The following is an 18,658-nucleotide window of genomic DNA, read 5'->3' as shown; positions in this document are numbered from 1 at the left end:
CACGCCCGAGGATGGCGGCACTTCGGTCACCATGGCGACGGAGGGCGCCCTGCCTCCCGGGGGCCCACGTGACTTCCGCGCACGTGACCGGCCATCCCTCGGCCACGTGACTGGCGGAGGCGAAGCGGCGGTGACATGGAAGCGACCCCGCCGGGATCCCCGCGCCGCTCCCTCCTCCTCCTCCTCCTCCTCCTGCTGGGGCTGCTGGGTCTGGGGGCGGCAGGTGAGGGTCTCCGCTGCAAGTTCCGCCTGCCCCGTCCCGGGCGGGGCGCTGCGATGGGGCGGGGGCCGCGCTTGCTAACGCCGCCCGGTCTTCCCCGCAGCCCGCAGCGGCGCCCAGCCGGCCTTCCAGGAGCGCTTCTTCCGGCAGCGGCTGGACCACTTCAACTTCCAGGCGTGCCGCAACCGGACCTTCCTCCAGCGGTACCTGGTCACAGGTGAGGCGGGGGAGGGGCGGCTGAGTAGGGAGACGCGTTTTGCAACCGCAGTTGGTTGCTGAGTGAAGCGGTCCCTATGTGAAGTTGTGACTGTGCTCGTGGTCAAGCTGTCCTTTGCTGGACAGACGTGCAAAGGTCATAAAAGTGAGGACCGACCGCCTAATGACTTTTCCAGCACCATTGTAACTGCAAACGGTTGCTAAATGAGGCAATCACTAAACGAGGACTGATTGTGTATTCCCCTCGCCGCTGTGTCCCGCAGATGAGTTCTGGAGGCCGGGGGCCGGCCCCATCTTCTTCTACACGGGGAACGAAGGGAACATCTGGACCTTCGCCCTCAACACCGGCTTCCTGCTGGAGCTGGCAGAGCAGCAGGGGGCCCTGGTGGTCTTTGCCGAGCACGTAAGTGGGGCTGCTGACGGCTCCGGGCTGGCCGGGGCGCCCGAGGTCTGCGTCTCGGGGGCCGCCGTGGCACCGGATCCTCACTGGCTCACCTTTTCTCCTGGCTTTAGAGGTATTATGGGAAATCGCTTCCGTTTGGAGCAGAGTCCCTGAAGGGGCAAAACTCTGGGCTGCTGAGCGTGGAGCAAGCCCTGGCCGACTACGCGGTTCTCATCGCGTGGCTGAAGGAGCAGCACCAGGCGCCGAACTCACCGGTCATCGCCTTCGGGGGCAGGTGAGGGCTATTTCCTGGCTAAATAGCGGGTGCCCCGTGCACCAGCTGCACATTTTTAGAGAGCCAAAGATCCCGATGAGGCTGTGGTCCCTTCCTCCTTTCAATGAGCCCAAAATTCTCTGCTTCCTCTCCAGGAAAATAACCGCCTTCTTACTGTCCCTCTTCACAGTTACGGAGGGATGCTCAGCGCCTACATGAGACTGAAGTACCCCAACCTGGTGGCCGGGGCCCTTGCGGCCAGCGCCCCCGTGCTGTCCACCGCGGGGATCGGAGACCCTGGCCAGTTCTTCAAGGACGTCACGGCAGTAAGAAAAGGCAGCTTGAAACACATCACAACCCAGTGAATCTGAAATAATCCCATTAGCTTTCTGACTCAATGAGGGAATTTTGTCTCTTCCAGGACTTTGAAAACTACAGTCCAGAGTGTGCCAAAGCTGTCCGAGAAGCATTCCGGCAAATCAAAGACCTCAGCCTGGTTGGAGGTGAATGAAGGAGCCCTGAATAGGGGCAAACGGCCCTTGGGACAGTCACTTTTTAGGGTGTGAAGTTGTGGGCAGTTTGCGACTGGATACGTTGCTGCCCTGCACTTGACCAGAATGGTTTAAACCCAAAATGCAGTTTATTTCACAGGTCGAGGATGCCAGTTGCGCCACCCTTAAACACGAACACGTCTCTCTCTTGTGTTAAGCTTACGGGAGAATCAGCACGGAGATGGCGCTCTGCCACCGGCTTTCCACTCAAGAGGACATCAAGCACCTCTTTGGGTTTGCCCGGAATGCCTTCACCATGATGGCGATGATGGATTATCCTTACAAGACCGACTTTATGGGCCACTTTCCGGCAAACCCTGTCAAGGTAAAGGCCTGGCCTTCTTCAGCTGTAGGGCAGTTCTGTCTCTCAGGATACCCAGCTTGGCAAAAATAACCCCCATTTTGTGGTAGTGTCACTTTAATGCCGATATTGTAATTTGTAAAAATACAGTTGCAAGCTCTCCACACTCAAACCCTTTCAATGTCTTTGCCCAGAGCTGGTATGTTTGCCAAAGGGTAACCAAACATCGCCCCTCACTTGATCTCTCCAGAGAAAAACCAATGAAGTGAGACCCCCCCCCAAATGGAGGTATTTAATTAATGGGCCTCTGCAAAACAGAATAGAGAGAAATTTTGGTCCTGTGGCTTTTTTTCCTTTTCATGACTTCTGTTAGATGATATAAACACTTTGGGATTTGGGGCAGAAAGCATAAGATTAGTAGCGATGGCGTTACAACATGTTTTTAAGCTGGGATGAAACCCAAAACTAGCTAGAAAATAGATTATATTGGGTCAGCCGGCAGGTAGCCGAACTTGCTTTCTGCTTTGGGGGGGGGGGGAAATGCAGATGTACTCAATTGCTCTTGAAGGGGAGGGGGCGTTGAAAAACTGAGCCTGGGTGTGCCTGTTCATTCAGGTTGGCTGTGAACTGATGTTGGCCAGCAAGGATCCCATCCGAGGGCTGGCAGCTCTTTATGGTGAGTCCATGCTCTGTTTCATTCCGCAAATGCTGCCTTTCTCCAGGGTGGGGCCTCGGACTGCCCGTTCATGTCCCTGAGGATCACCCCAGGAAAGCCCAAACTGCTTTGATCCAGCTATTTCCCCCCACCGTCCGAAGGCTCCTCTCTCTTGGCTCCTCCTGGGCCTGCCATCCAGGGCGGCAGGTGAACGAAGCAGCAGGCGTGATCCGCCAGAGCCTGGGGTAGACAGCCCAACTTTACCCAGGTTCCCCTGCTAGGATGGCAGGCCCAGACACCATCCTCTTTGCTCCTCCGCCGCAGAGACCCCCCGCCTGTGATGTAGAGATGAAGCTGGCTGGTGGTGAGGCTGAAGTGGCAGAGGTCGACGGCCGACAGACGGAGCCGGGCCCACCGATCAGTGACGGGGCAATAGTACTCCGCCTCGCTCACAGGGACCCACTGCTGGCCCTGCAAAGAACCAAAGCATAGGGCAGAACCAGGGGGCATGGCAAAGAGCGCCCAGCTGGGCCTCGGGGAGTCCCGGGAGCCCACACAGGAGGGAGCAAATGCCACCTACGTTGGCCAGAGCCCTTCCTCCCAGGCAGAAGATGCGGTCTCCCACTGTTGCCATCCCGTGATCGCAGCGGGCAAAGGCCATCGGCCGGTTCCTGACCCAGCAGCGTAGGCGGGGGAGGTAGCTCTGCATGACGCTCAGGGTCTGGCCCTGCGCGAATCCCCCTGTGCCGAAGAAAAGGATAGGTACTCCTTCCTCTGCATCTGGCCCCTGGACACAGGCCGCTCTCGCCTGGAAAGGGAGCGTCCCCAAACCCAGGGACTTCTCACTCCAGGAGGGCCAGTGCCAGCTGCTCCTTGCCCAGAAAGAGACCCTTTCGCACCTGAGATGTACAAGATGCCTCCGTGAGTCGCCCCCGCGTGGTCGGCCACCGGCACTGGAAAGGGCGTGAGGGGCCGCCACGCGTTCTTGGACAGGCGGTACTCTTCGGCCGTGTCGGTCAGCATCCCCAGCAGCGCTCCACCCCCCACAGCCACCAGTTGCTCATTCAGCACCCCGGCATAGAAGCGGGTCCTGGGCACCAGCATGCTCGCCAGCTGCAGCCAGGTGTTGCGGCAAGGGTCAAACCTGAACACCTGGAGTTGGAAGAGGGAAAGGCCAGTGGCTGCCCTGGGTCTCAGCTGCCCACTTCTCCATTTGGGAAGATGGAAATCAGCCTCGCCACCAGGAACTCTATAATGATGCCAATGGAGAAACATTTGCTCCCTTCAAACGATTCTGTTGGCCTCTTATTCTGAAGGAAGTCCAAGCCACCAGCTCTGGCCCTTGGGGCAGTCCTTACCTTCTTGGAAGGCTCCTGGCCTGTCGGATCAAAGCTCTCCTGCCCGCCCATCACGAAGACAAAGTCATGGAGGACGGCCACGCAGTGATTGTACACAGGCCCATGCAGCTTCCCGAGGGCTGTCCAGGAATGGCCATGCTGGTCAGCAGCCCAGATGTCCCCGCAGATGGCATTGTCTGCCGATCTGCCCCCCAGCACCATCAGCACCTCGTTCCTGTGGCGCACCTGAGTGCGCTCGCTCTGCAGAAGCGGCTGCAGGTACGGCTGGCCGTGGTAGTCCAGCCCTTCCCGGAGGTATCGGCGGCAAGCAGGCTCGGTTTTCATGACAGCTACTTCCTGGACGAAGCGCTGCAGATCTGGGAGCGGTATAAAGGGAAAGCGGATGTGGCCCAGCAGCTCGGCTGCCTCTCCCGGCTGGGTGCCGTGGTGGTCCAGCCAGCAAATGGCTGCCCGAAAGAGCTCCAGTTCGGTCAGCCCCTGGGTGTCCCCTCCGTCCAGGATGTCGCACAGGGTCGCCCTGTCCAGCTCCTTCAGCTGCGCAGGGTCCCGCAGGATGTGTCCGCAGTGCTTGCTCACCCAGCGTTGCACCTTCAGCCTCAGTTCTTCTGGGCCAAGCCGTCGAGCGAGGCGGAGGATGGGCAGGCAGGAGTGCCGGTCCAGGGCTCCTTCCAGGAAGCAGAAGGCCAGGCGCATCACCTCGCGCACCAGCAAGGCCTCTGCCGCCCGGAAGACCTCCTCGACCGTCTGCAGAGTCAGCTCCAGCCGGTTGGAGTAAAGGAAAGACAAGACACCCTGCAGGCCCCGGGCGGTCACTGGCGGGGCCAGTTTGAGCGAGCTTGCCTGGCCGGCCGGCTCCCTAACAAAGCACATCCTGCAATAGCTGCTGCCCACGGCAAGGAGGGCTCTGTGGGCGGGGAACGAGGCCCCCTCGGCCTCCAGCACCACGTCGCACAGGGCATTCTGGGAACGCAGGTTCTGGAGCCCCTCTAGGAGTTTAGGCAGGTAGGTGTCTGAGCTGAGACTCTGGCCTTGCGTCTCTCCAGAAGCCATCGCCCAGGTGTCAGTCAGAAGCGGCCCTTTTCCTACCCCAGAAGACTCTGGAGCTCCCCTCTGCCCATTGGAAGCCCCTCTGGGGTTTCTGCTTCTCTGGGCTCAGCCGGTGGGATGGCCGGTCTTGCTAGCTGTGCTTCACTCTTGTTTTTCTGGGCTGCCAGGAGAGCAGGACAGCTGATCCCTCATCTCCAAGACAGCAACAGCTGATCTCCCCCCTCCCTCCCATTGGTTGCTATCCACCAAGGTGTGGTGGATCCTCTGTTTCCTGGTCTGGCCAAAATGGGGAAAAAGGCAAGTCCAGGCTTGCCCCCTGCTTTTCAGATGGGGGGGGGGAGAGCGGGCTGCTTCCCCCTGGACTTTCTCTGCGGTCTTTGGCCAGGAGGCAGCAGGGGAGGAGAATCTTGGCTTCGTGCTGTTCCTAGCATTTATACCTTGGCTGAAGCTCAGCAAGGGATGTTTTCCATTTCTTGGCCCAGCCACCAGCAAGAGTTGCTTTCTACGATAAAAATCAGAGTTCCCCCTTGCTTCCTTTCCTCTGCCCTGAGTCGCATGCTGAAGCATTAAGCCTTTGTTTGCACTTCGGCTCTTCCTCCAAGGGGCTGGTGTTCCTGCTTCGTGGTTATCTTAGCCCTGTGTCTTCCAAGGGATTTTAATCTGAGACTTTGGAAGCAAGATGGAGCCTTCAGCCTTTCCTCTCAAGGTGGGCTCCGTGGGTGCTTGGTGGGCCCACCCAGATGATTTAGGCTTAAGGGAGCGAAACCGCCTCCCCTCTGCCCCAGCCTTGCCTCGGTTTCTTTTGAGCACCTAGAGTGGACTCAGCCTCTTCTTCTTGCTCTACCAGGAGTATTTTACAACTCCACGGGGACGGAAATGTGTTTTGACATTTACGAGCTGTACCAGAAATGCTCCGATCCAACCGGCTGTGGCACCGGCCCCGATGCTGAGGCCTGGGATTATCAGGTACGTTGGGGGAAGAGCTGTCTCACCTGGGCTGGCCAGGAATGGGCTGGCCAGGACTGGAGGTACCGGGTGGGGATGACGGTGGGCAGCTGCCATTGAGGACATCAAGGCATTAGTTGACGATGATGCAACGAAGAAACATTTTCCAAGTCTGTGGACTTTTTATTTGCTGTTTGAGCAGGGTTCCCACTTTTTGTAAAGTGGGACATTTCTTGCTGTGGGTCTCCCATTCCCACGTGGAGGAGCCAGCTTCTCCCGCTGCAGATCCCAAGGTGCTCAGGGTGCTGACACAGGCTAGGCACGGCCCACTCATTCACCCCAGGTCAGGATGGGAGCCGGGCGCCTGCTTCTAATGGCAGCGAGACTCTCCTCTGTTTCAGGCCTGCACAGAGATCAACTTAACGTTCGACAGCAACAACGTGACCGACATGTTTCCGGAGCTGCCCTTCACTGAGGCTGCCCGGGAAGACTACTGCTTCCGAAAGTGGGGGGTCTGGCCCCGCCCATCCTGGTTGCGGACCAACTTTTGGGGCGGCGGTGAGCAGCAGCCTCTGTTTAGCCCGTCTCTTAGACTTCGGCTTGCGATTGAGGGGGGCGCTCCCAAAGGGCCCCACTTGCTGTTTGTGGTCTGTGGGAGGGGGAGAGCTGCCTCCTGTGGGCTGCTTGGGGTCTTGAAGCGCAGCAGAATGTGGTCCCAGATTCACAGAGACAAGCAGGCCTCCTGTCCTCTGGGCCCCTTTGTGGGGATACGACCTGCTGTGTAATCCTGAAGCTTTCCTTCCAAGGCTGGGACGTCCTCTGGGCCTGGCTGGTTAAAGCCATCTTGCTGAGAAAAGCCTTTGCAGAGCCACTGAATGGTTTAAGGCGGGCACTCTCCTTCTGAACCCCAGCATCTGAGCTTCCCCACTGGCTCACAGGCACCTGGGGGGCTTTTGTGGGCTTCATCGTTCAAACCTATTAATAACCTTGCTGCCCTTTTGACAACTGTAGATCTGGCTGCTGCGACCAACATCATCTTTTCCAATGGAGATTTAGACCCGTGGGCATCAGGCGGCGTAAGTACCTGCTCAGCGTTCCTGGGATCTGCTCAGATCTACCTGGACCTGTTACCCGATATCTCTCTCCTCCCCCACGGAAAGTTTGACTCTCAGATGTTGCCTTTCCCAGGTGCGGAAGAACCTGAGCGCCTCCTTGACTGCCATCTCCATCAAAGGAGGCGCCCACCACCTCGATCTCCGGTAGGTTTGGCCAGGTGGGCTCCCGGTGGCTTCTTCCCCAGCTGCCCTCAAGAGGGGTCCTTGGATTGTACCATTCTGGCAAGGATCTCTGCTTGTCCTGTGGAGTCCTAGACGGGCCTTTCCCCCCCCCTCCTCCTCCTCCCATCTCTCTTGCGGGAGTGTCTGGTTCTGCATGTAAGACTCCCACTCCGAGCTGTCCCTGCCTTCTGAGGGGGGGGGGGCTGCTGCTGCCACCGTCTCCTGGATCACGAGGACCGAATGCAGCCCAGGTGCTGAGCTCGGGAGCCCATTAGCTCTCTTCAGGTATCTGTGGAGCTTCTCGGTCATCCAGTTTACAGTTGTCCCAAAAGGAAGTCCCTTCAGATGATTCATCAATGCTTTCACTCATTTTAAATGTTTCAGAAAGAGGAGGCACGGCGATTGTGTTTCCCTGAAAAAGCAAGCAAATACACCTTAAAAGCCACTTGTAACTCCTTAGCTCCCATGGTTGGATGTTTGCCCTCTGACGAGCACCAGGGATGCTTCACTGGGTCTTTTTTTCCCCCCAACAGGAGCTCCGACCCAGCTGATCCCGCCTCGGCCAGGGAAGCTCGGCTGCAGGAAGCCAGGATCATCTGGGGCTGGGTGGAGGCAGCCACCACCAAGGCCACCAAGTAGTGCCTGAGTTGGCAGCCGGTCACTAAGAGAAGCCCCCCACCGCTGGGCACAAAAGGAGGGAAAACTGGTGTGTCCTTTTTAAAGCAGTGACTTTCATGCCATGGTGTGAAGAATAAGGAATAAAGCTCCGTCCAGCGGACCTTCCTGGGTTCTTGGAGGCTGGAATGAACCGGGCCTTTTGTTCGCCTCTTTCTGAGAAAAGGTCTGGCAGTTGGAGGGGAGGGGAAGAGCTCAAACGCAGTGCTTAGATGCACTGGGATTGGCCATTCTGAGTCGGGGCCCCTGAAAGCAATAGGGGTGCTACCCTAGACCTTCGGACCATCTAGCCAGACCCTCACCCACCTGGGGGGAAACCCAGAAGACCCGCACCCCAGGGAAAAACGCTTCTTTCCCTTGCTGGCTTGGTTTCGCTCTGGAGACCCTACAGATGGGTGTCCGCCCTCTGTGCTCTGCCACTGTGGAGGGAGGATGTGCCTGCCACAGGGCTTGAACCCAGGGCCAGTTCCACTTTTCCTCCAACCGCTCATGCAAAAGCCAGCTCAGCCCGTTCTGGCAGGACAGAAACATATAAGCCGTCGGTGGCACAGAAAAATGCAGCCTCTCAAAATAAATTGGAAGTTTATTAAGGTGGAGTAGAATTTCTGCAGACTAACTTCCCAGCCAAAACCACTTAAGGTTCTCTTTCAGAGATTTTTCCCACCTCCACAAAAAGGTGAGTCACACTTTGAACCATTTGCACGTTCACAAAAGAAATCAATTCTACTTTACAAATACCTTGGACCAGATCACACCAACGAGACTTCAGCAAGCAGGTCTCTCCTTGGGAGAAAAAAAGGTAGTTTGAAAGTAATTATGCAGAGGGAATGATGGGAGCACACAGGTGCTCCTCACAATAGCGAGCTTCCCTACCAGGTTTGGCAGCCACAATCCTCCCCTCACTTCTGGTCCGTTTACCGCCTGTTGTACCTGATCATTTAAGACTCTGTCATCTGCTCTTAAGACGTGAGATGAGCTGGCCATGGTAAGACAGCAAAAAAATCACAAGGAATGTATCCCAATTTGGCTGCGCAAGACAAACATGAAAACAGAGCTCCGTTTTCCTGACGTAGTAAATTTCTCTTGAAATTTCCAAAATCAGGACGACATCCCAGCCTCCGTGGGGAACACAAGGCAAGTAGAAATTCAGGGCTGAACACAGGTAAACAAAACAGCAAACCAATTCTGCCCTTGGGTGTTACGAGGGGCGTTCGGCATCTAACTCTGAGAAGGATCCAGGAACCAAACCTCTTAGGTGGCCCATTTCAAAAGAGGCTCGGAGAACTGCAGATGATGGGTCTGCAGCCCGACGCTGGACTTCGTGTGCCGGAAGAAATGCTCCCTTTTGGGGACCTGCCAACCCTTCTCTCTTTCCCCTTGAAATCGGAAGGCACCAGTTCAAAGTAAAGTGTCAGCCTCCCAAAACTGGGGATGTACAGTATGGCTTTTAAATTCCAGGATCTGTTTAAATGGGGGAACAGAAAGCTAACAGTGCCTTGCAAGCACCCCCTCGAAAACCAGGACTGCTCCCCCCCCCAAATTCAGGTGGGACCTTGTGGCTACAACAGCAAACATCCATTTCCCTTAAAAGGAACGTGGCGATGGTGAAGTCCTCCAGAGGTCCACAGTTACAGTGAGAAGATTGGAAAGAAATCTTTCTGGTTACGGTAACTAATTGTGCTTCAACTGTTCGAAGCGTTGGATTCTCCCCCTTCTGACAGTCACCGGCCTTGTGACGTTGCAGGGGAGAAGGAGCAGAGTCCGAGGCCCCCGCCGAGAGAGCCGAGGGATCGTTCTCTTGATTTCGGGTCACTGCACTGTCCCCTCTGTTAGGTAGCACCAAACACCCCGTTTTTGGGAAATGTGCATTTTGGGTCAGGCACAACACACAAAACAGAAACAGGCCCTCTGAAACCACTTTCACCGAAAACAATTGTGCCAAAGGGGACAGGGCCAGCTGGGTCTCCCTGTCCTTTCACGCGCGGGGGGGGGGATTTAAAGCAGCTCCTCCAGCCACAATAGCACTGTGACCAGGCGGAAGAACAGCAGCAGCAGCAAGCACAAAGGACACACTTAGGGAGGTCCCCAAACACAACAAATCGGTACCACCAAAACTGGGTAAGATTGTCCCGTGAATCTTCTCTCTGCCCCCACTTTAAAGTGCTGAGATTGAGCAACTGGGAAAGGGAGGGAAACGAAAGCCACAAAGGGATGGGCGAAAAGGCAGAGAAAGGGAGGAGTGGGAACCGGATGGAAGAGCAGCGCCTTGTCCTGCCTGGGGAAGGACCCGGCCTCTGATCCTGCGGGCGCTCTTGTACTGAGACGGAGAGGCAGAAAGACAACAAAGCGCAAAGCAGAAGCGGACAAGCCTTTCTTCCACCTTCCCGTGTAAATATACCTCAGTCCACACCTTTGGGAGCAGCTTCCTCTGTGGCTGGTGTTGAAAAGCCACAGAGCAAAGGCTGGTTAGTGGTTGGTTCTTAAGCCGAACTTTCCAAGGGGATCTTTTCAAGCACAAGAGACGTGGCAGAAATCCTGGCGGACAGAATCCGCTCTGAGCACAAGGACGATGCGACCCGCTGCTTCCTTGCCCTCCAGTCTCCCCCCTCCTCCGAATATGCTTGCAAAGTAAAGGTCAACAGCCCCCTCGGGCCTCCAACCTGGAAGAGGATCCCATGCAGGAAGCAGTTTTCGGTAGGATACCTGAGCCAAAACATTATTCATGTTATACGTATATAAATTCCTACATAGATAACCTTCTGTTTTAGCTTTTTCATAATGTAAATTTTCACATTTTTCTCCCTGCATTGCTGCAGATAAGTTAAGAAAATATATATATATATATATATATATAACCCCCCCATCCAGCTTCTCCCCAGTTCACAACAGGGCACAAGTTCCCCCCAATTACTCAAAGTGCCCCTTGGGACCAGGTGGTCAGCAATAAACACCGTTTTCGAGGGGAGGGCTCTCCTTTGGACAGCATCACCCCTACCCACCCCCACCTGCAGCCTTGGACTGATCCTGGGATGAATACCTGGGGAAAAGGCCTCTTGAATGGAAAGGAGACAACGGAAGAACGCCGGGGCCCTCTCTTGCTAGTTTTGAGGCGCTCCCTGGGTCAAAGCGAGCCCTGCGCTCCTCCCTTATGCCAAGCAGGATCTGGCATGGCAGTGACCTGCTTGCCCGTTCCTTATTCGGGTGCCCCTCTTCGGAGAGGGGGTAGTGATTCCAGGCCAGAGACCCACCTTCCCTCACGTACAATTCCTCCGGGAGGCTCCCTTCACCAGGAATGTCGCTCAGCCTTCCACACACACCCCCGTCAGGTCCCTGGAATTGGGACGGGATCGAATCTGGGAGCCGCAGACGCCCGGCTTCTCTTTATGCCGATGGCCAGATGGGGAGCGGGTGGGCCTCCGTGTTGAAGACGTGCTTGTCCAGGTTGATCAAGTTCACGTCATCCGAAAACAGCAAGAAAAAGTACTTGAGCGTCTCGCCCAGGAAAAAGCTCTCCATCTTGTCTCTCGGCTCCGGATGGCTGGGGCTCTGGACGTTGTCGATGGACGTGTAGCCGCCAGTCGGGACCTGGAGGGGGGAAGCCCAATGTGAAATTCAAAGGCCATCAAAGTTCACCATCTTGGCTTGTTTGGGGCGCTGTTCATTCAAAGCCTGCTTGGCCCCAACCAACCAACCCCCCAGCTGTATTTCCTGCTACTGGGCTATGTGTGTCCTCCATTCCTCCTTTGCTCTCTCTGATGAGACCCCGAGCTCAGACTCACCCGGGTGTATTTATTGAAACTCTGCAAGATCTCCCAACCCCAATCCTGGTACTTCTTATCGCCGGTGAACCGATACAGGTAGAAGAAGCTCTCCACCGTCTCAGGACGCAACAAGTTGTGTCTGTCGGCCGTCTGGGGAAAGGAGAGCAGAAGGGAAGCCAAAGGCACCGGAGCCCTGGACACCCACACCCCGGGTGCCACCTGGATGCCCGCAGCAGAGCAGGCTCTGAATCACGAGCCTCGCCCTCCGCCAGGAAGTCCGAGGACCAGGGCAGGGTCAGCCCTGCTGAGCTGCTCACCTTAATTTCCACGTCCTTCCGGTCCTTCTGTGGATGCACGTTGAAGTGGACGAGTTCAGGGCTCAGGCCAGTCTCTACCTGCACGTACATCTGGTAGCAGGTTTCCGCCAGCTCCGCTGCCAGCGTCAGGTGATCTGCAGGGAGCCCGTTGTGCGCTCCCAGGGCCAGGACTCCAGGCAAGAAGCAGACCAGGTGATCCTGCTCCGGAAACACAGAGGGAGAGGAGTCGGTGGGATGCCGGCTTCCTCCGCAAAAGCCTCTCTCCTCCGCTGGAGCTGGGAAGCCTCTTGGGCTGGGGCTGCAGGCACGGCGGGCCTGTGGCGCACCACGCCTGGCTGGCTCCCTCGCCAGCTGTCTTCCTGTCACGGCCCAGAGAAGGGGTTTCTTATTCAGAAGAGAGGAGCTGATATTTTAGCAACGAAAGCAAAGAAGGGAGGGGGAAGATCTGCGCAGGCGGATATGAACCCCTGAGAAGAGCAATTGCGGCAGGTGCTGGCAGCCCAGTGGGTTTCATGGGATCCGATTCTCCACGGGACTAAAAGGCCCAGCCGAAGGGCTGAAAGCACAGCGCTTGGACCCTGAAGGGGAAATCTGCTTAATTAAGCAAATCCATCCACTGCCGTTCAGAAACTGGAAGAGGAAACACGACTAACTGCTCAACAACAGCATGGAGGCTACCTGGTTGCTGAAGAGGAAGCAAGAGACTCCGCCTTATTCCACCAGCACAGCCTGAGGCTCTCTGCTAAGAGCAGGATTGGGGGGGGGAAAGGTGCCCCTCTGTCTCCCCCCGTCCTTAAAAGAAGGCTCACCATCTTTGCACTGAAACGGCCATGAGCGAGTTCGCCGACAAAGGTCAGCCTTTTGGGATAGGATTTCCGGAGCAGGTGCATCTTCACGCCCTCAACAGCCTTCACGTAGTCTTCCAGCAGCCTGCCCGGGGAAAGAGTGCGGCCGTTAGTGGCTGGACTGCTTAAAAGTAGACTTAGCTGCTGGTAGCAAAGCATACCATAAAAAGCATAATGAAGGTCGATAAAGGACGCCAACCACGAAGGCATCCTTGCCTCATTTATCTTCAGTCCATAAGCTGGAGAAACATCACCCATCGTGTTTGAGAATGGGTGTATGTCTTTGCGCGTGCATGGTTTTCCCGGAAGAGAGAAACACAGCTTCAGGAAAGTATTCATGGGTGTGAGAATGAAACAGTATTTCCATCAAATCAACCCAAATTCCATTTTTGTACAGAGCCTGCAGGAAAAGCCCTGGAATTCTCCACAGAAAATCATGCTAGACTTCTTATAAAGGAAGGAAGGGAATTTTAAAAGGATTTACTCATTCTCCTTCTTCCCTCCCTGGATCCACTGCTTGAGCAAATACTCGTAGTAGCTGTCAGCTCGAGCCCCAAGGGTGTAGACCCCGAGATGGGTGAACTGCCCGCTGTTGGTGTTGATAAACATGGGCACCAGGCCGTCGTTCTTGCCAGAGAGGGAGTGGACGTGTCTCATCACCCTGTCCACAGCGTTCTAGGAAGCAAAGAACAAACAGTGGAGCTTTGGAATCACACCCAGGAAAAGCAGTACACAAACAGGGTTTTGAGGTATGGGTAGCAGCCAGGTTTCTGGGAGACGGGACCCAGTTCTATCCAGCCTCAGCCTGTGGGGGTTACAGCATATGCCCTGCTGGAGCTACACCCCAAGAAGAAATGCAGAAAGCCCTTCCCAGTCTATTTGGAGACAAGTTTGCTCCAGGCTTCCTTCTGCAACCAAACAGCAAAGAGTGCAAGTTCAGTACACTAACTGACTATCCCAAAAGCTGAGGAAGTGTCCACTTCTTGATTAGACAACTTCTTCCTCTCCATCCTCTCCTCAGCAGAACCGTTAAGAGGAGGGAGCCCAGCCAATCCACTCCCCCCCCCGTACCTTAAACTTCTCTTCCCCAGTCAGGCGCGAGAGCTCCCTGAATTCCAGCTGGATGCTGGTCACTTCGGCCACAGTGCTGTCAGAGGTCCAGCGTGGGGGGTGGGCTGTGCCCTTCCCAATGTTGACATCCGAGAAGGGGATCTTGGAAGGGGTGTTAAAGGCCGGCATGAGCCTGCCCCCGATGTCTTTCTGAACAAGGGAGAAACAGCAGGGTAGGAGGGAGGGAGAAAGCCACCGACCATGTTTAGGTGCTGGGAGAGAGGAGAGGCCCTCTTGATCATTCTGAGAAGGGGAGGGACGCACCAGAGGTCTTAAAAGGCAAGCAAGGAGCTTACCGCTTTTTCCAGGAAGAGGCTGTCCCCAGACAAGTGGTAAGTGCTCAGCAGGCCCCCGAGGATACGAATGGCGCTCTCAAAGAGATTGACATCCACGTCTTTGTTGAAGTTGAGCTCCTGGGAGACCCACTCTCGTGCTTCTTTGAACTCTGCATTGGGGAAAGGAAGCCCAGAAGCTCGAGCAGGGCACAAGCATCTGCTTCTCCGGCCACCCCTTCTGAGAGAGAAGCCCCAGACGGTGTCCAGGCTCAGCTGTTCTGGCTGAGAGATTATTCCTGACTTCCAGACGCCTCTGCTTTATTTGCTATACGCTGGGCTCCCTCCAAACAAGCGTCCCTCAGAGACAGCCCCCTCAACTTACAAGGATGGTGGACTGATGAAGGCCGAGAGAAAAGCAAGGAGCCCACTCAGCGGGCCACCTTCTCCAGATTTCCCTGGTTGTGGGAGGAAGGCAGAGCAAGGAGACAGGCAAAGCACAGACCTGCCTTTAAGCCCAAGATCCACATGGTGTCCAGCGCATCGATGAGCGTCAGTCCGAGGCCAAACCATTCGTTGAAGGACTTGGAGATGGGCTTCAGCTCGTCGTGGCCCCAGGCAAATTCCTTGTAACCTTTCCACGCGTGGCGGAAGGCTTCGATCACGGCCAGCTGGCGTTCATTGAGGGGCACTGAAACAGGAAGGAAGGGACGTCAGGAGCTGCTCTCAAGGGAAAAAGCAGAGTCACCACCTGTCTCCGTCACAGGAAAAGGCCCTGTGGAAGAAAGTGTGGGCTGCCTTGTCGGCAAACCCTCAGGGCTGCCACCTCTGGGTTAAGCTGTGCCCGGCCCGCTACCTGGCTCCTTTGGGTCTTCGGACGCCACGGCAGAAGGCCTGCCTGGAGGCTTTATTTTCTTGGAAGGCGGCTCAGGGCTCAGGTTGGGCTCAATCAGGGGTCCTCTCCGACTGCAAAAAGAGGGTTATTGCTTTCCCTCCTTCCTGGGCGCTCACAACGCTACTACTACAGTGAAGACAGACAGACACTCCCAGTCGCAGGAGGGCGTATCCAGCACCCTCCCCTCAATCTGCACAAATGGGCAGCCCTTGCGGGCACGGCTCCCGGGACCCGTCAGCTGTGGCACGTTCACTCGCTAGCCGAGCATCCTCCCTACACTATTAAAATGGGCAGGAGTCCAAAACTGCCTCCCGAGGCTAAACTGAGAGAAGCAAGCGTCTCACCTAATGACAGGCTTATCCAGGTTATGCGCCTGATCTGCCTGGCCAGGTTTTCCCTCCGCTCTGTTAGCCTCCGTCTCCCTCCTAGGTGGCCGGATCTGCAGATTCGGAGGCCCTCGTCGGGCAGGAATCTGCTTCGGAGGTTTCTGGGGGGGGGGGAAAGAACCAAAGGAATTGGTGCATAGGCAGGAGTGGAGAAATTACTCTTAAAACCATAAATGCTTCAAAGAATAGCTTGTAAAGGAGAATGCAGGGAGAAGGAAAAATCCCTCAATTGTGTTACGAAGGCTTAAGGCGGGTGACTCAGTTCAGTCAGCAAAGGCCAGTCTGGGGATCCATCCGGTTAGAAAAATCCCTTCTAGGTAGAAAGTTCAAAGGCCAGATTTACAAACAATGACGGCCACAGATAGCCGGGCCCTCTAAAGGCTGCTGACCCGCCCCTTAGCTTACCACAAGATAATATACGGGGGGGGGGGGGGAGGAAGGGGGAATTACTTGAGGTGAAAAGTCCCTGAGGCTGGCATCAGCCTTCTGGGGTATCGGGAGAATCGCCTGATTTGCTGGATTCAATCCAGGGATCTCCAGATCAGCCTTCTGCTCCTCCAAAGATCTGCTGGTGGCACCTGCATGGAGAGATTAATTGCCATGAACCTGATGCAATGGAATGAAATCAGCAGCTGAGCGTATCGCTAAGGCTGAAGGTTGGTTCCAAGAAAAAAAGGAAAAAATACTAAATCACTCTCTTCTGTCAAATGTTTTGTTCCCACAATAAAAAAATAAATGCAACTAAAGCAATACTTAGGAATTTGGGAACACAATAGCCTGAAAAGTTGGGACACATTTTAATTTCTAAAAATATTTTGTCACAGTATAAAATCACAAAGCAGAATAGCCTTTTATTTGAAAATAAGCCCAAGTCACTCCAGAGACATACAGTGCTTCTGAGCGGACAGATACAGGATTGTGGTTTCAGCTGTTTCAAAAGCTAAAGATTTCCGTTACACAACAACAATTTATGGTAGAGAAACTAGCAGGCTTACTTCTCCAAGGGTCAGCCATATTTGCATATGTCTTGATTCCACAGACAACCAGAAAGGCAAAGAGGAAGAGGATGATGCTCCGCTGAAGGCGCGACAGCTGCTTCCATTTCTGAGGGTGAACGTTACAATAAACAAAAGGAAAAATCAGCCTGCAAACTCATCTTCTCACCATAAACTCTGCTGAATGCTGCCTACTTCCCTGTTATCTTTGGATGCCAAGTACTACAGCAAGAGCACAGGATTCTGCTGAAATATTTATTTAATGCATTTGACTAACAGAGGAGGCGCTTCACAACAGAAGCAAAAGAACACAAACGCTTCTGACTTGGTGATTGATGGCAGACAGCAAAGCTCCCTCTCCTAGCCTGAAGTCAACCCACATCTCCTCCACAAAACACCCCAGGAAAGCAGCCTCTGCTTCTCTCGTGCCCCTTTGCAAAGACCCGGATGTAGCCCCAATTCTCCTCTCGGCCTCCTGCCTTAAATGAGAAAGAAATTCTCACATACAATGCAATTCATTGGGTCTGGAGCAAGGCTGCTGCTTGACTCCGCTCTGCTTCTCCCGTCTTCAGTGGGATGGCAGCTGCCAGACACACACAACCAGCTCTCCGCTAAGTGTCTCAAAGGAAAAACTCCTTGGCGGATGAGCAACACCTCACTGTTACTTGCCACACCCCTAAATGCGTCCTTTCTTTTCTCGAAATGATCCAGTAACAAGAAAATTCATCTACTGCCAGCCTCTTCTACCGACTACACATTGGTGTTAGCTATTTTGGCAGGGAACATTTCTCTGAAAAACAGTTAAAACTACCTCAATGGAGGCAAAGCCTACCCATTTCCATCCGGTCTTGAGGGTGATTAGCTGCTTTCAGGATCAAAGGCTGCACAGAGTTTTAAAAACTGTGTATTATTGGGTAACAGCTGACAGAGGCACCAAACTGGATTTGACGGTATGTAAGTTGCTGAACTCGAGGGATTCTTAGTCCACCCACCCTGTCCTTTAGTCTCAAAGAGAAGAACGAAACCCCCATGTTCAGATGCAGTCTATCTCAGAGTAGCAAGTGCTGGAGATGCTAAAGCTGCCAATTACCAGAAACACTTAACCAGACACAAATGGGAACCACACTCTCTTATCTGCAGCAAGCGGGCGTCTTTCAAAACTGTACTCCTCCTGGCTAACCCCATTGCGATCCAGGGAGAAAATGGGTTTACTTTGGTGGTCTTCAGGCCGAAAGAGAGGAGACTTCCTGGCCTGTTGAGCCTTCCGCCTTTTCAGCACCGCCCCGCGGACAGCAAACCCGAAAGACCCACGTCAGCAACCGCCAGCCCTGACTTGCACCTTCGGATGTTTCAGCAAGGGGCCAGCAGGGCGGCGCCACCCGCCAGGCCCTTCCGCAGCTGCACCAGGTCAGGGAGGGCTCAGCAAGCTCGACCTGTTGAATTCCCCCCCCCACACACACACCCCACCCCGCAGCTGCCCCAGTCCAACGGGCGGAAGGCCCCAGTCCTCCCGCAGAAGGCCAGGCGCTTCAGTTCCTACCCCACAGCCAGGGGCGCCGGGCGGCGGCCGCTCCCACTCCCCGCCTCTCCCGTCTCTCACCCGCCAGCAGGAACGCCTCCGCCAGGCCTTGCTGTTGTTGTAGCCGCCGCCGCCGCCCGCCGCCTGAAACTGGCCGCCGCTCAGCGTGACCGAGATGAAATCCCGCCGGGGGGCTGACAGGAGGGGCGGCGGCGGCGGCGAAGAAGAGGTCGCCGAGTACATGGCGGCGAAGAGAGTTTTCCTTCAGGAGCCGCGCAGCTCCCCTCCGCCCGCCGCCATGTTTCTTCCTGTTGCTGTCCGCGGCACGGAGAGGGAGAGGCCTAGAGCGGCCACGCTGGGACGCCGCGTAGTCCCTCCCTTCTTGGCGGTGTCGGTTACCACAGCGCCCTCTAGGCTCCGCTTGGCGATGCGCAGGTTCTAAAGGGGCAGGGGGCTGGGGTGGCCCAGACAATGGCACGTGAGAAGCGAACTTTGGTCCCCCCCCTCCACGTGGAGCCACCCTCAGCCCTGGGAAAGCGCCCCATGCGGCTCTTTGGAGGAATCCCCCATCCTCCTTCTCTTCTAGCCAGCCTGGTGTTTTCTACTCCATGCTGCCCTTTGAGTAAGGAGGGTGCAGAGACAGGAGCATCCCTGCAA

The 18,658-nt window shown here is 55.4% G+C and overlaps 3 protein-coding genes across 4 annotated transcripts; 1 reads left to right on the top strand and 2 right to left on the bottom strand.

Moving 5' to 3' along the window:
- Nucleotides 1-69: 69 nt before the first annotated feature.
- On the top strand, nucleotides 70-8,038 carry DPP7 (dipeptidyl peptidase 7). Its single transcript, XM_039345031.1, has 13 exons — nucleotides 70-223; nucleotides 324-437; nucleotides 700-839; nucleotides 950-1,113; nucleotides 1,283-1,418; nucleotides 1,514-1,595; nucleotides 1,802-1,968; nucleotides 2,560-2,620; nucleotides 5,852-5,970; nucleotides 6,351-6,507; nucleotides 6,961-7,025; nucleotides 7,138-7,208; nucleotides 7,760-8,038. The coding sequence occupies exons 1-13, from the start codon at nucleotides 136-138 to the stop codon at nucleotides 7,863-7,865; spliced, it is 1,470 nt and encodes a 489-aa protein (XP_039200965.1). The 5' UTR covers nucleotides 70-135; the 3' UTR covers nucleotides 7,866-8,038.
- On the bottom strand, nucleotides 2,627-5,843 carry LOC120308656 (kelch-like protein 9). Its single transcript, XM_039345005.1, has 4 exons — nucleotides 3,958-5,843; nucleotides 3,499-3,751; nucleotides 3,180-3,340; nucleotides 2,627-3,070 (listed from the first exon to the last, which is right to left on the bottom strand). Exons 1-4 carry the CDS (start codon nucleotides 5,005-5,007, stop codon nucleotides 2,738-2,740), a joined length of 1,797 nt encoding a protein of 598 aa, XP_039200939.1. The 5' UTR covers nucleotides 5,008-5,843; the 3' UTR covers nucleotides 2,627-2,737.
- A 428-nt stretch (nucleotides 8,039-8,466) lies between the features above and the next one.
- Nucleotides 8,467-18,320, bottom strand: MAN1B1 (mannosidase alpha class 1B member 1). Of its 2 annotated transcripts, none has more exons than XM_039345002.1 (13): nucleotides 18,083-18,320; nucleotides 16,483-16,591; nucleotides 15,938-16,065; nucleotides 15,446-15,588; nucleotides 15,063-15,172; nucleotides 14,712-14,897; nucleotides 14,231-14,379; nucleotides 13,896-14,084; nucleotides 13,309-13,499; nucleotides 12,789-12,909; nucleotides 11,980-12,177; nucleotides 11,681-11,812; nucleotides 8,467-11,486 (listed from the first exon to the last, which is right to left on the bottom strand). In XM_039345002.1, exons 1-13 carry the CDS (start codon nucleotides 18,242-18,244, stop codon nucleotides 11,283-11,285), a joined length of 2,022 nt encoding a protein of 673 aa, XP_039200936.1. In that variant the 5' UTR covers nucleotides 18,245-18,320; the 3' UTR covers nucleotides 8,467-11,282. The 2 variants fall into 2 exon arrangements, with proteins under 2 accessions (XP_039200936.1, XP_039200937.1); XM_039345003.1 differs by lacking the exon at nucleotides 18,083-18,320 and adding an exon at nucleotides 17,315-17,886.
- Between the last annotated feature and the right edge of the window lie 338 nt (nucleotides 18,321-18,658).

Source organism: Crotalus tigris, unplaced genomic scaffold (genome assembly GCF_016545835.1).
Source record: "Crotalus tigris isolate CLP2741 ecotype Arizona unplaced genomic scaffold, ASM1654583v1 scf7180000017940.1788314, whole genome shotgun sequence".
NCBI lineage: Eukaryota > Metazoa > Chordata > Lepidosauria > Squamata > Viperidae > Crotalus > Crotalus tigris.
The sequence above is the reverse complement of the archived record's forward strand: the minus strand, read 5'-3'. Positions and strand labels throughout refer to the sequence as shown.

Bases quoted from the DNA above. Each gene is read 5' to 3' on its own strand.
- DPP7 (XM_039345031.1), top strand. From the start codon at position 136: ATGGAAGCGACCCCGCCGGGATCCCCGCGCCGCTCCCTCCTCCTCCTC. The intron at 840-949 runs GTAAGTGGGGCT...TCCTGGCTTTAG, and splicing joins TGGTGGTCTTTGCCGAGCAC to AGGTATTATGGGAAATCGCT. The intron at 1,969-2,559 runs GTAAAGGCCTGG...CTGTTCATTCAG, and splicing joins TTCCGGCAAACCCTGTCAAG to GTTGGCTGTGAACTGATGTT.
- MAN1B1 (XM_039345002.1), bottom strand. From the start codon at position 18,244: ATGTACTCGGCGACCTCTTCTTCGCCGCCGCCGCCGCCCCTCCTGTCA. The intron at 14,085-14,230 runs GTAAGCTCCTTG...TCCCTTGTTCAG, and splicing joins GCCTCTTCCTGGAAAAAGCG to AAAGACATCGGGGGCAGGCT. The intron at 12,178-12,788 runs GTGAGCCTTCTT...TTTCCGGAGCAG, and splicing joins GCCGTTTCAGTGCAAAGATG to GATCACCTGGTCTGCTTCTT.
- LOC120308656 (XM_039345005.1), bottom strand. From the start codon at position 5,007: ATGGCTTCTGGAGAGACGCAAGGCCAGAGTCTCAGCTCAGACACCTAC. The intron at 3,752-3,957 runs GTAAGGACTGCC...TTCCAACTCCAG, and splicing joins GCCAGGAGCCTTCCAAGAAG to GTGTTCAGGTTTGACCCTTG. The intron at 3,071-3,179 runs GTAGGTGGCATT...GGTTCTTTGCAG, and splicing joins GAGGAAGGGCTCTGGCCAAC to GGCCAGCAGTGGGTCCCTGT.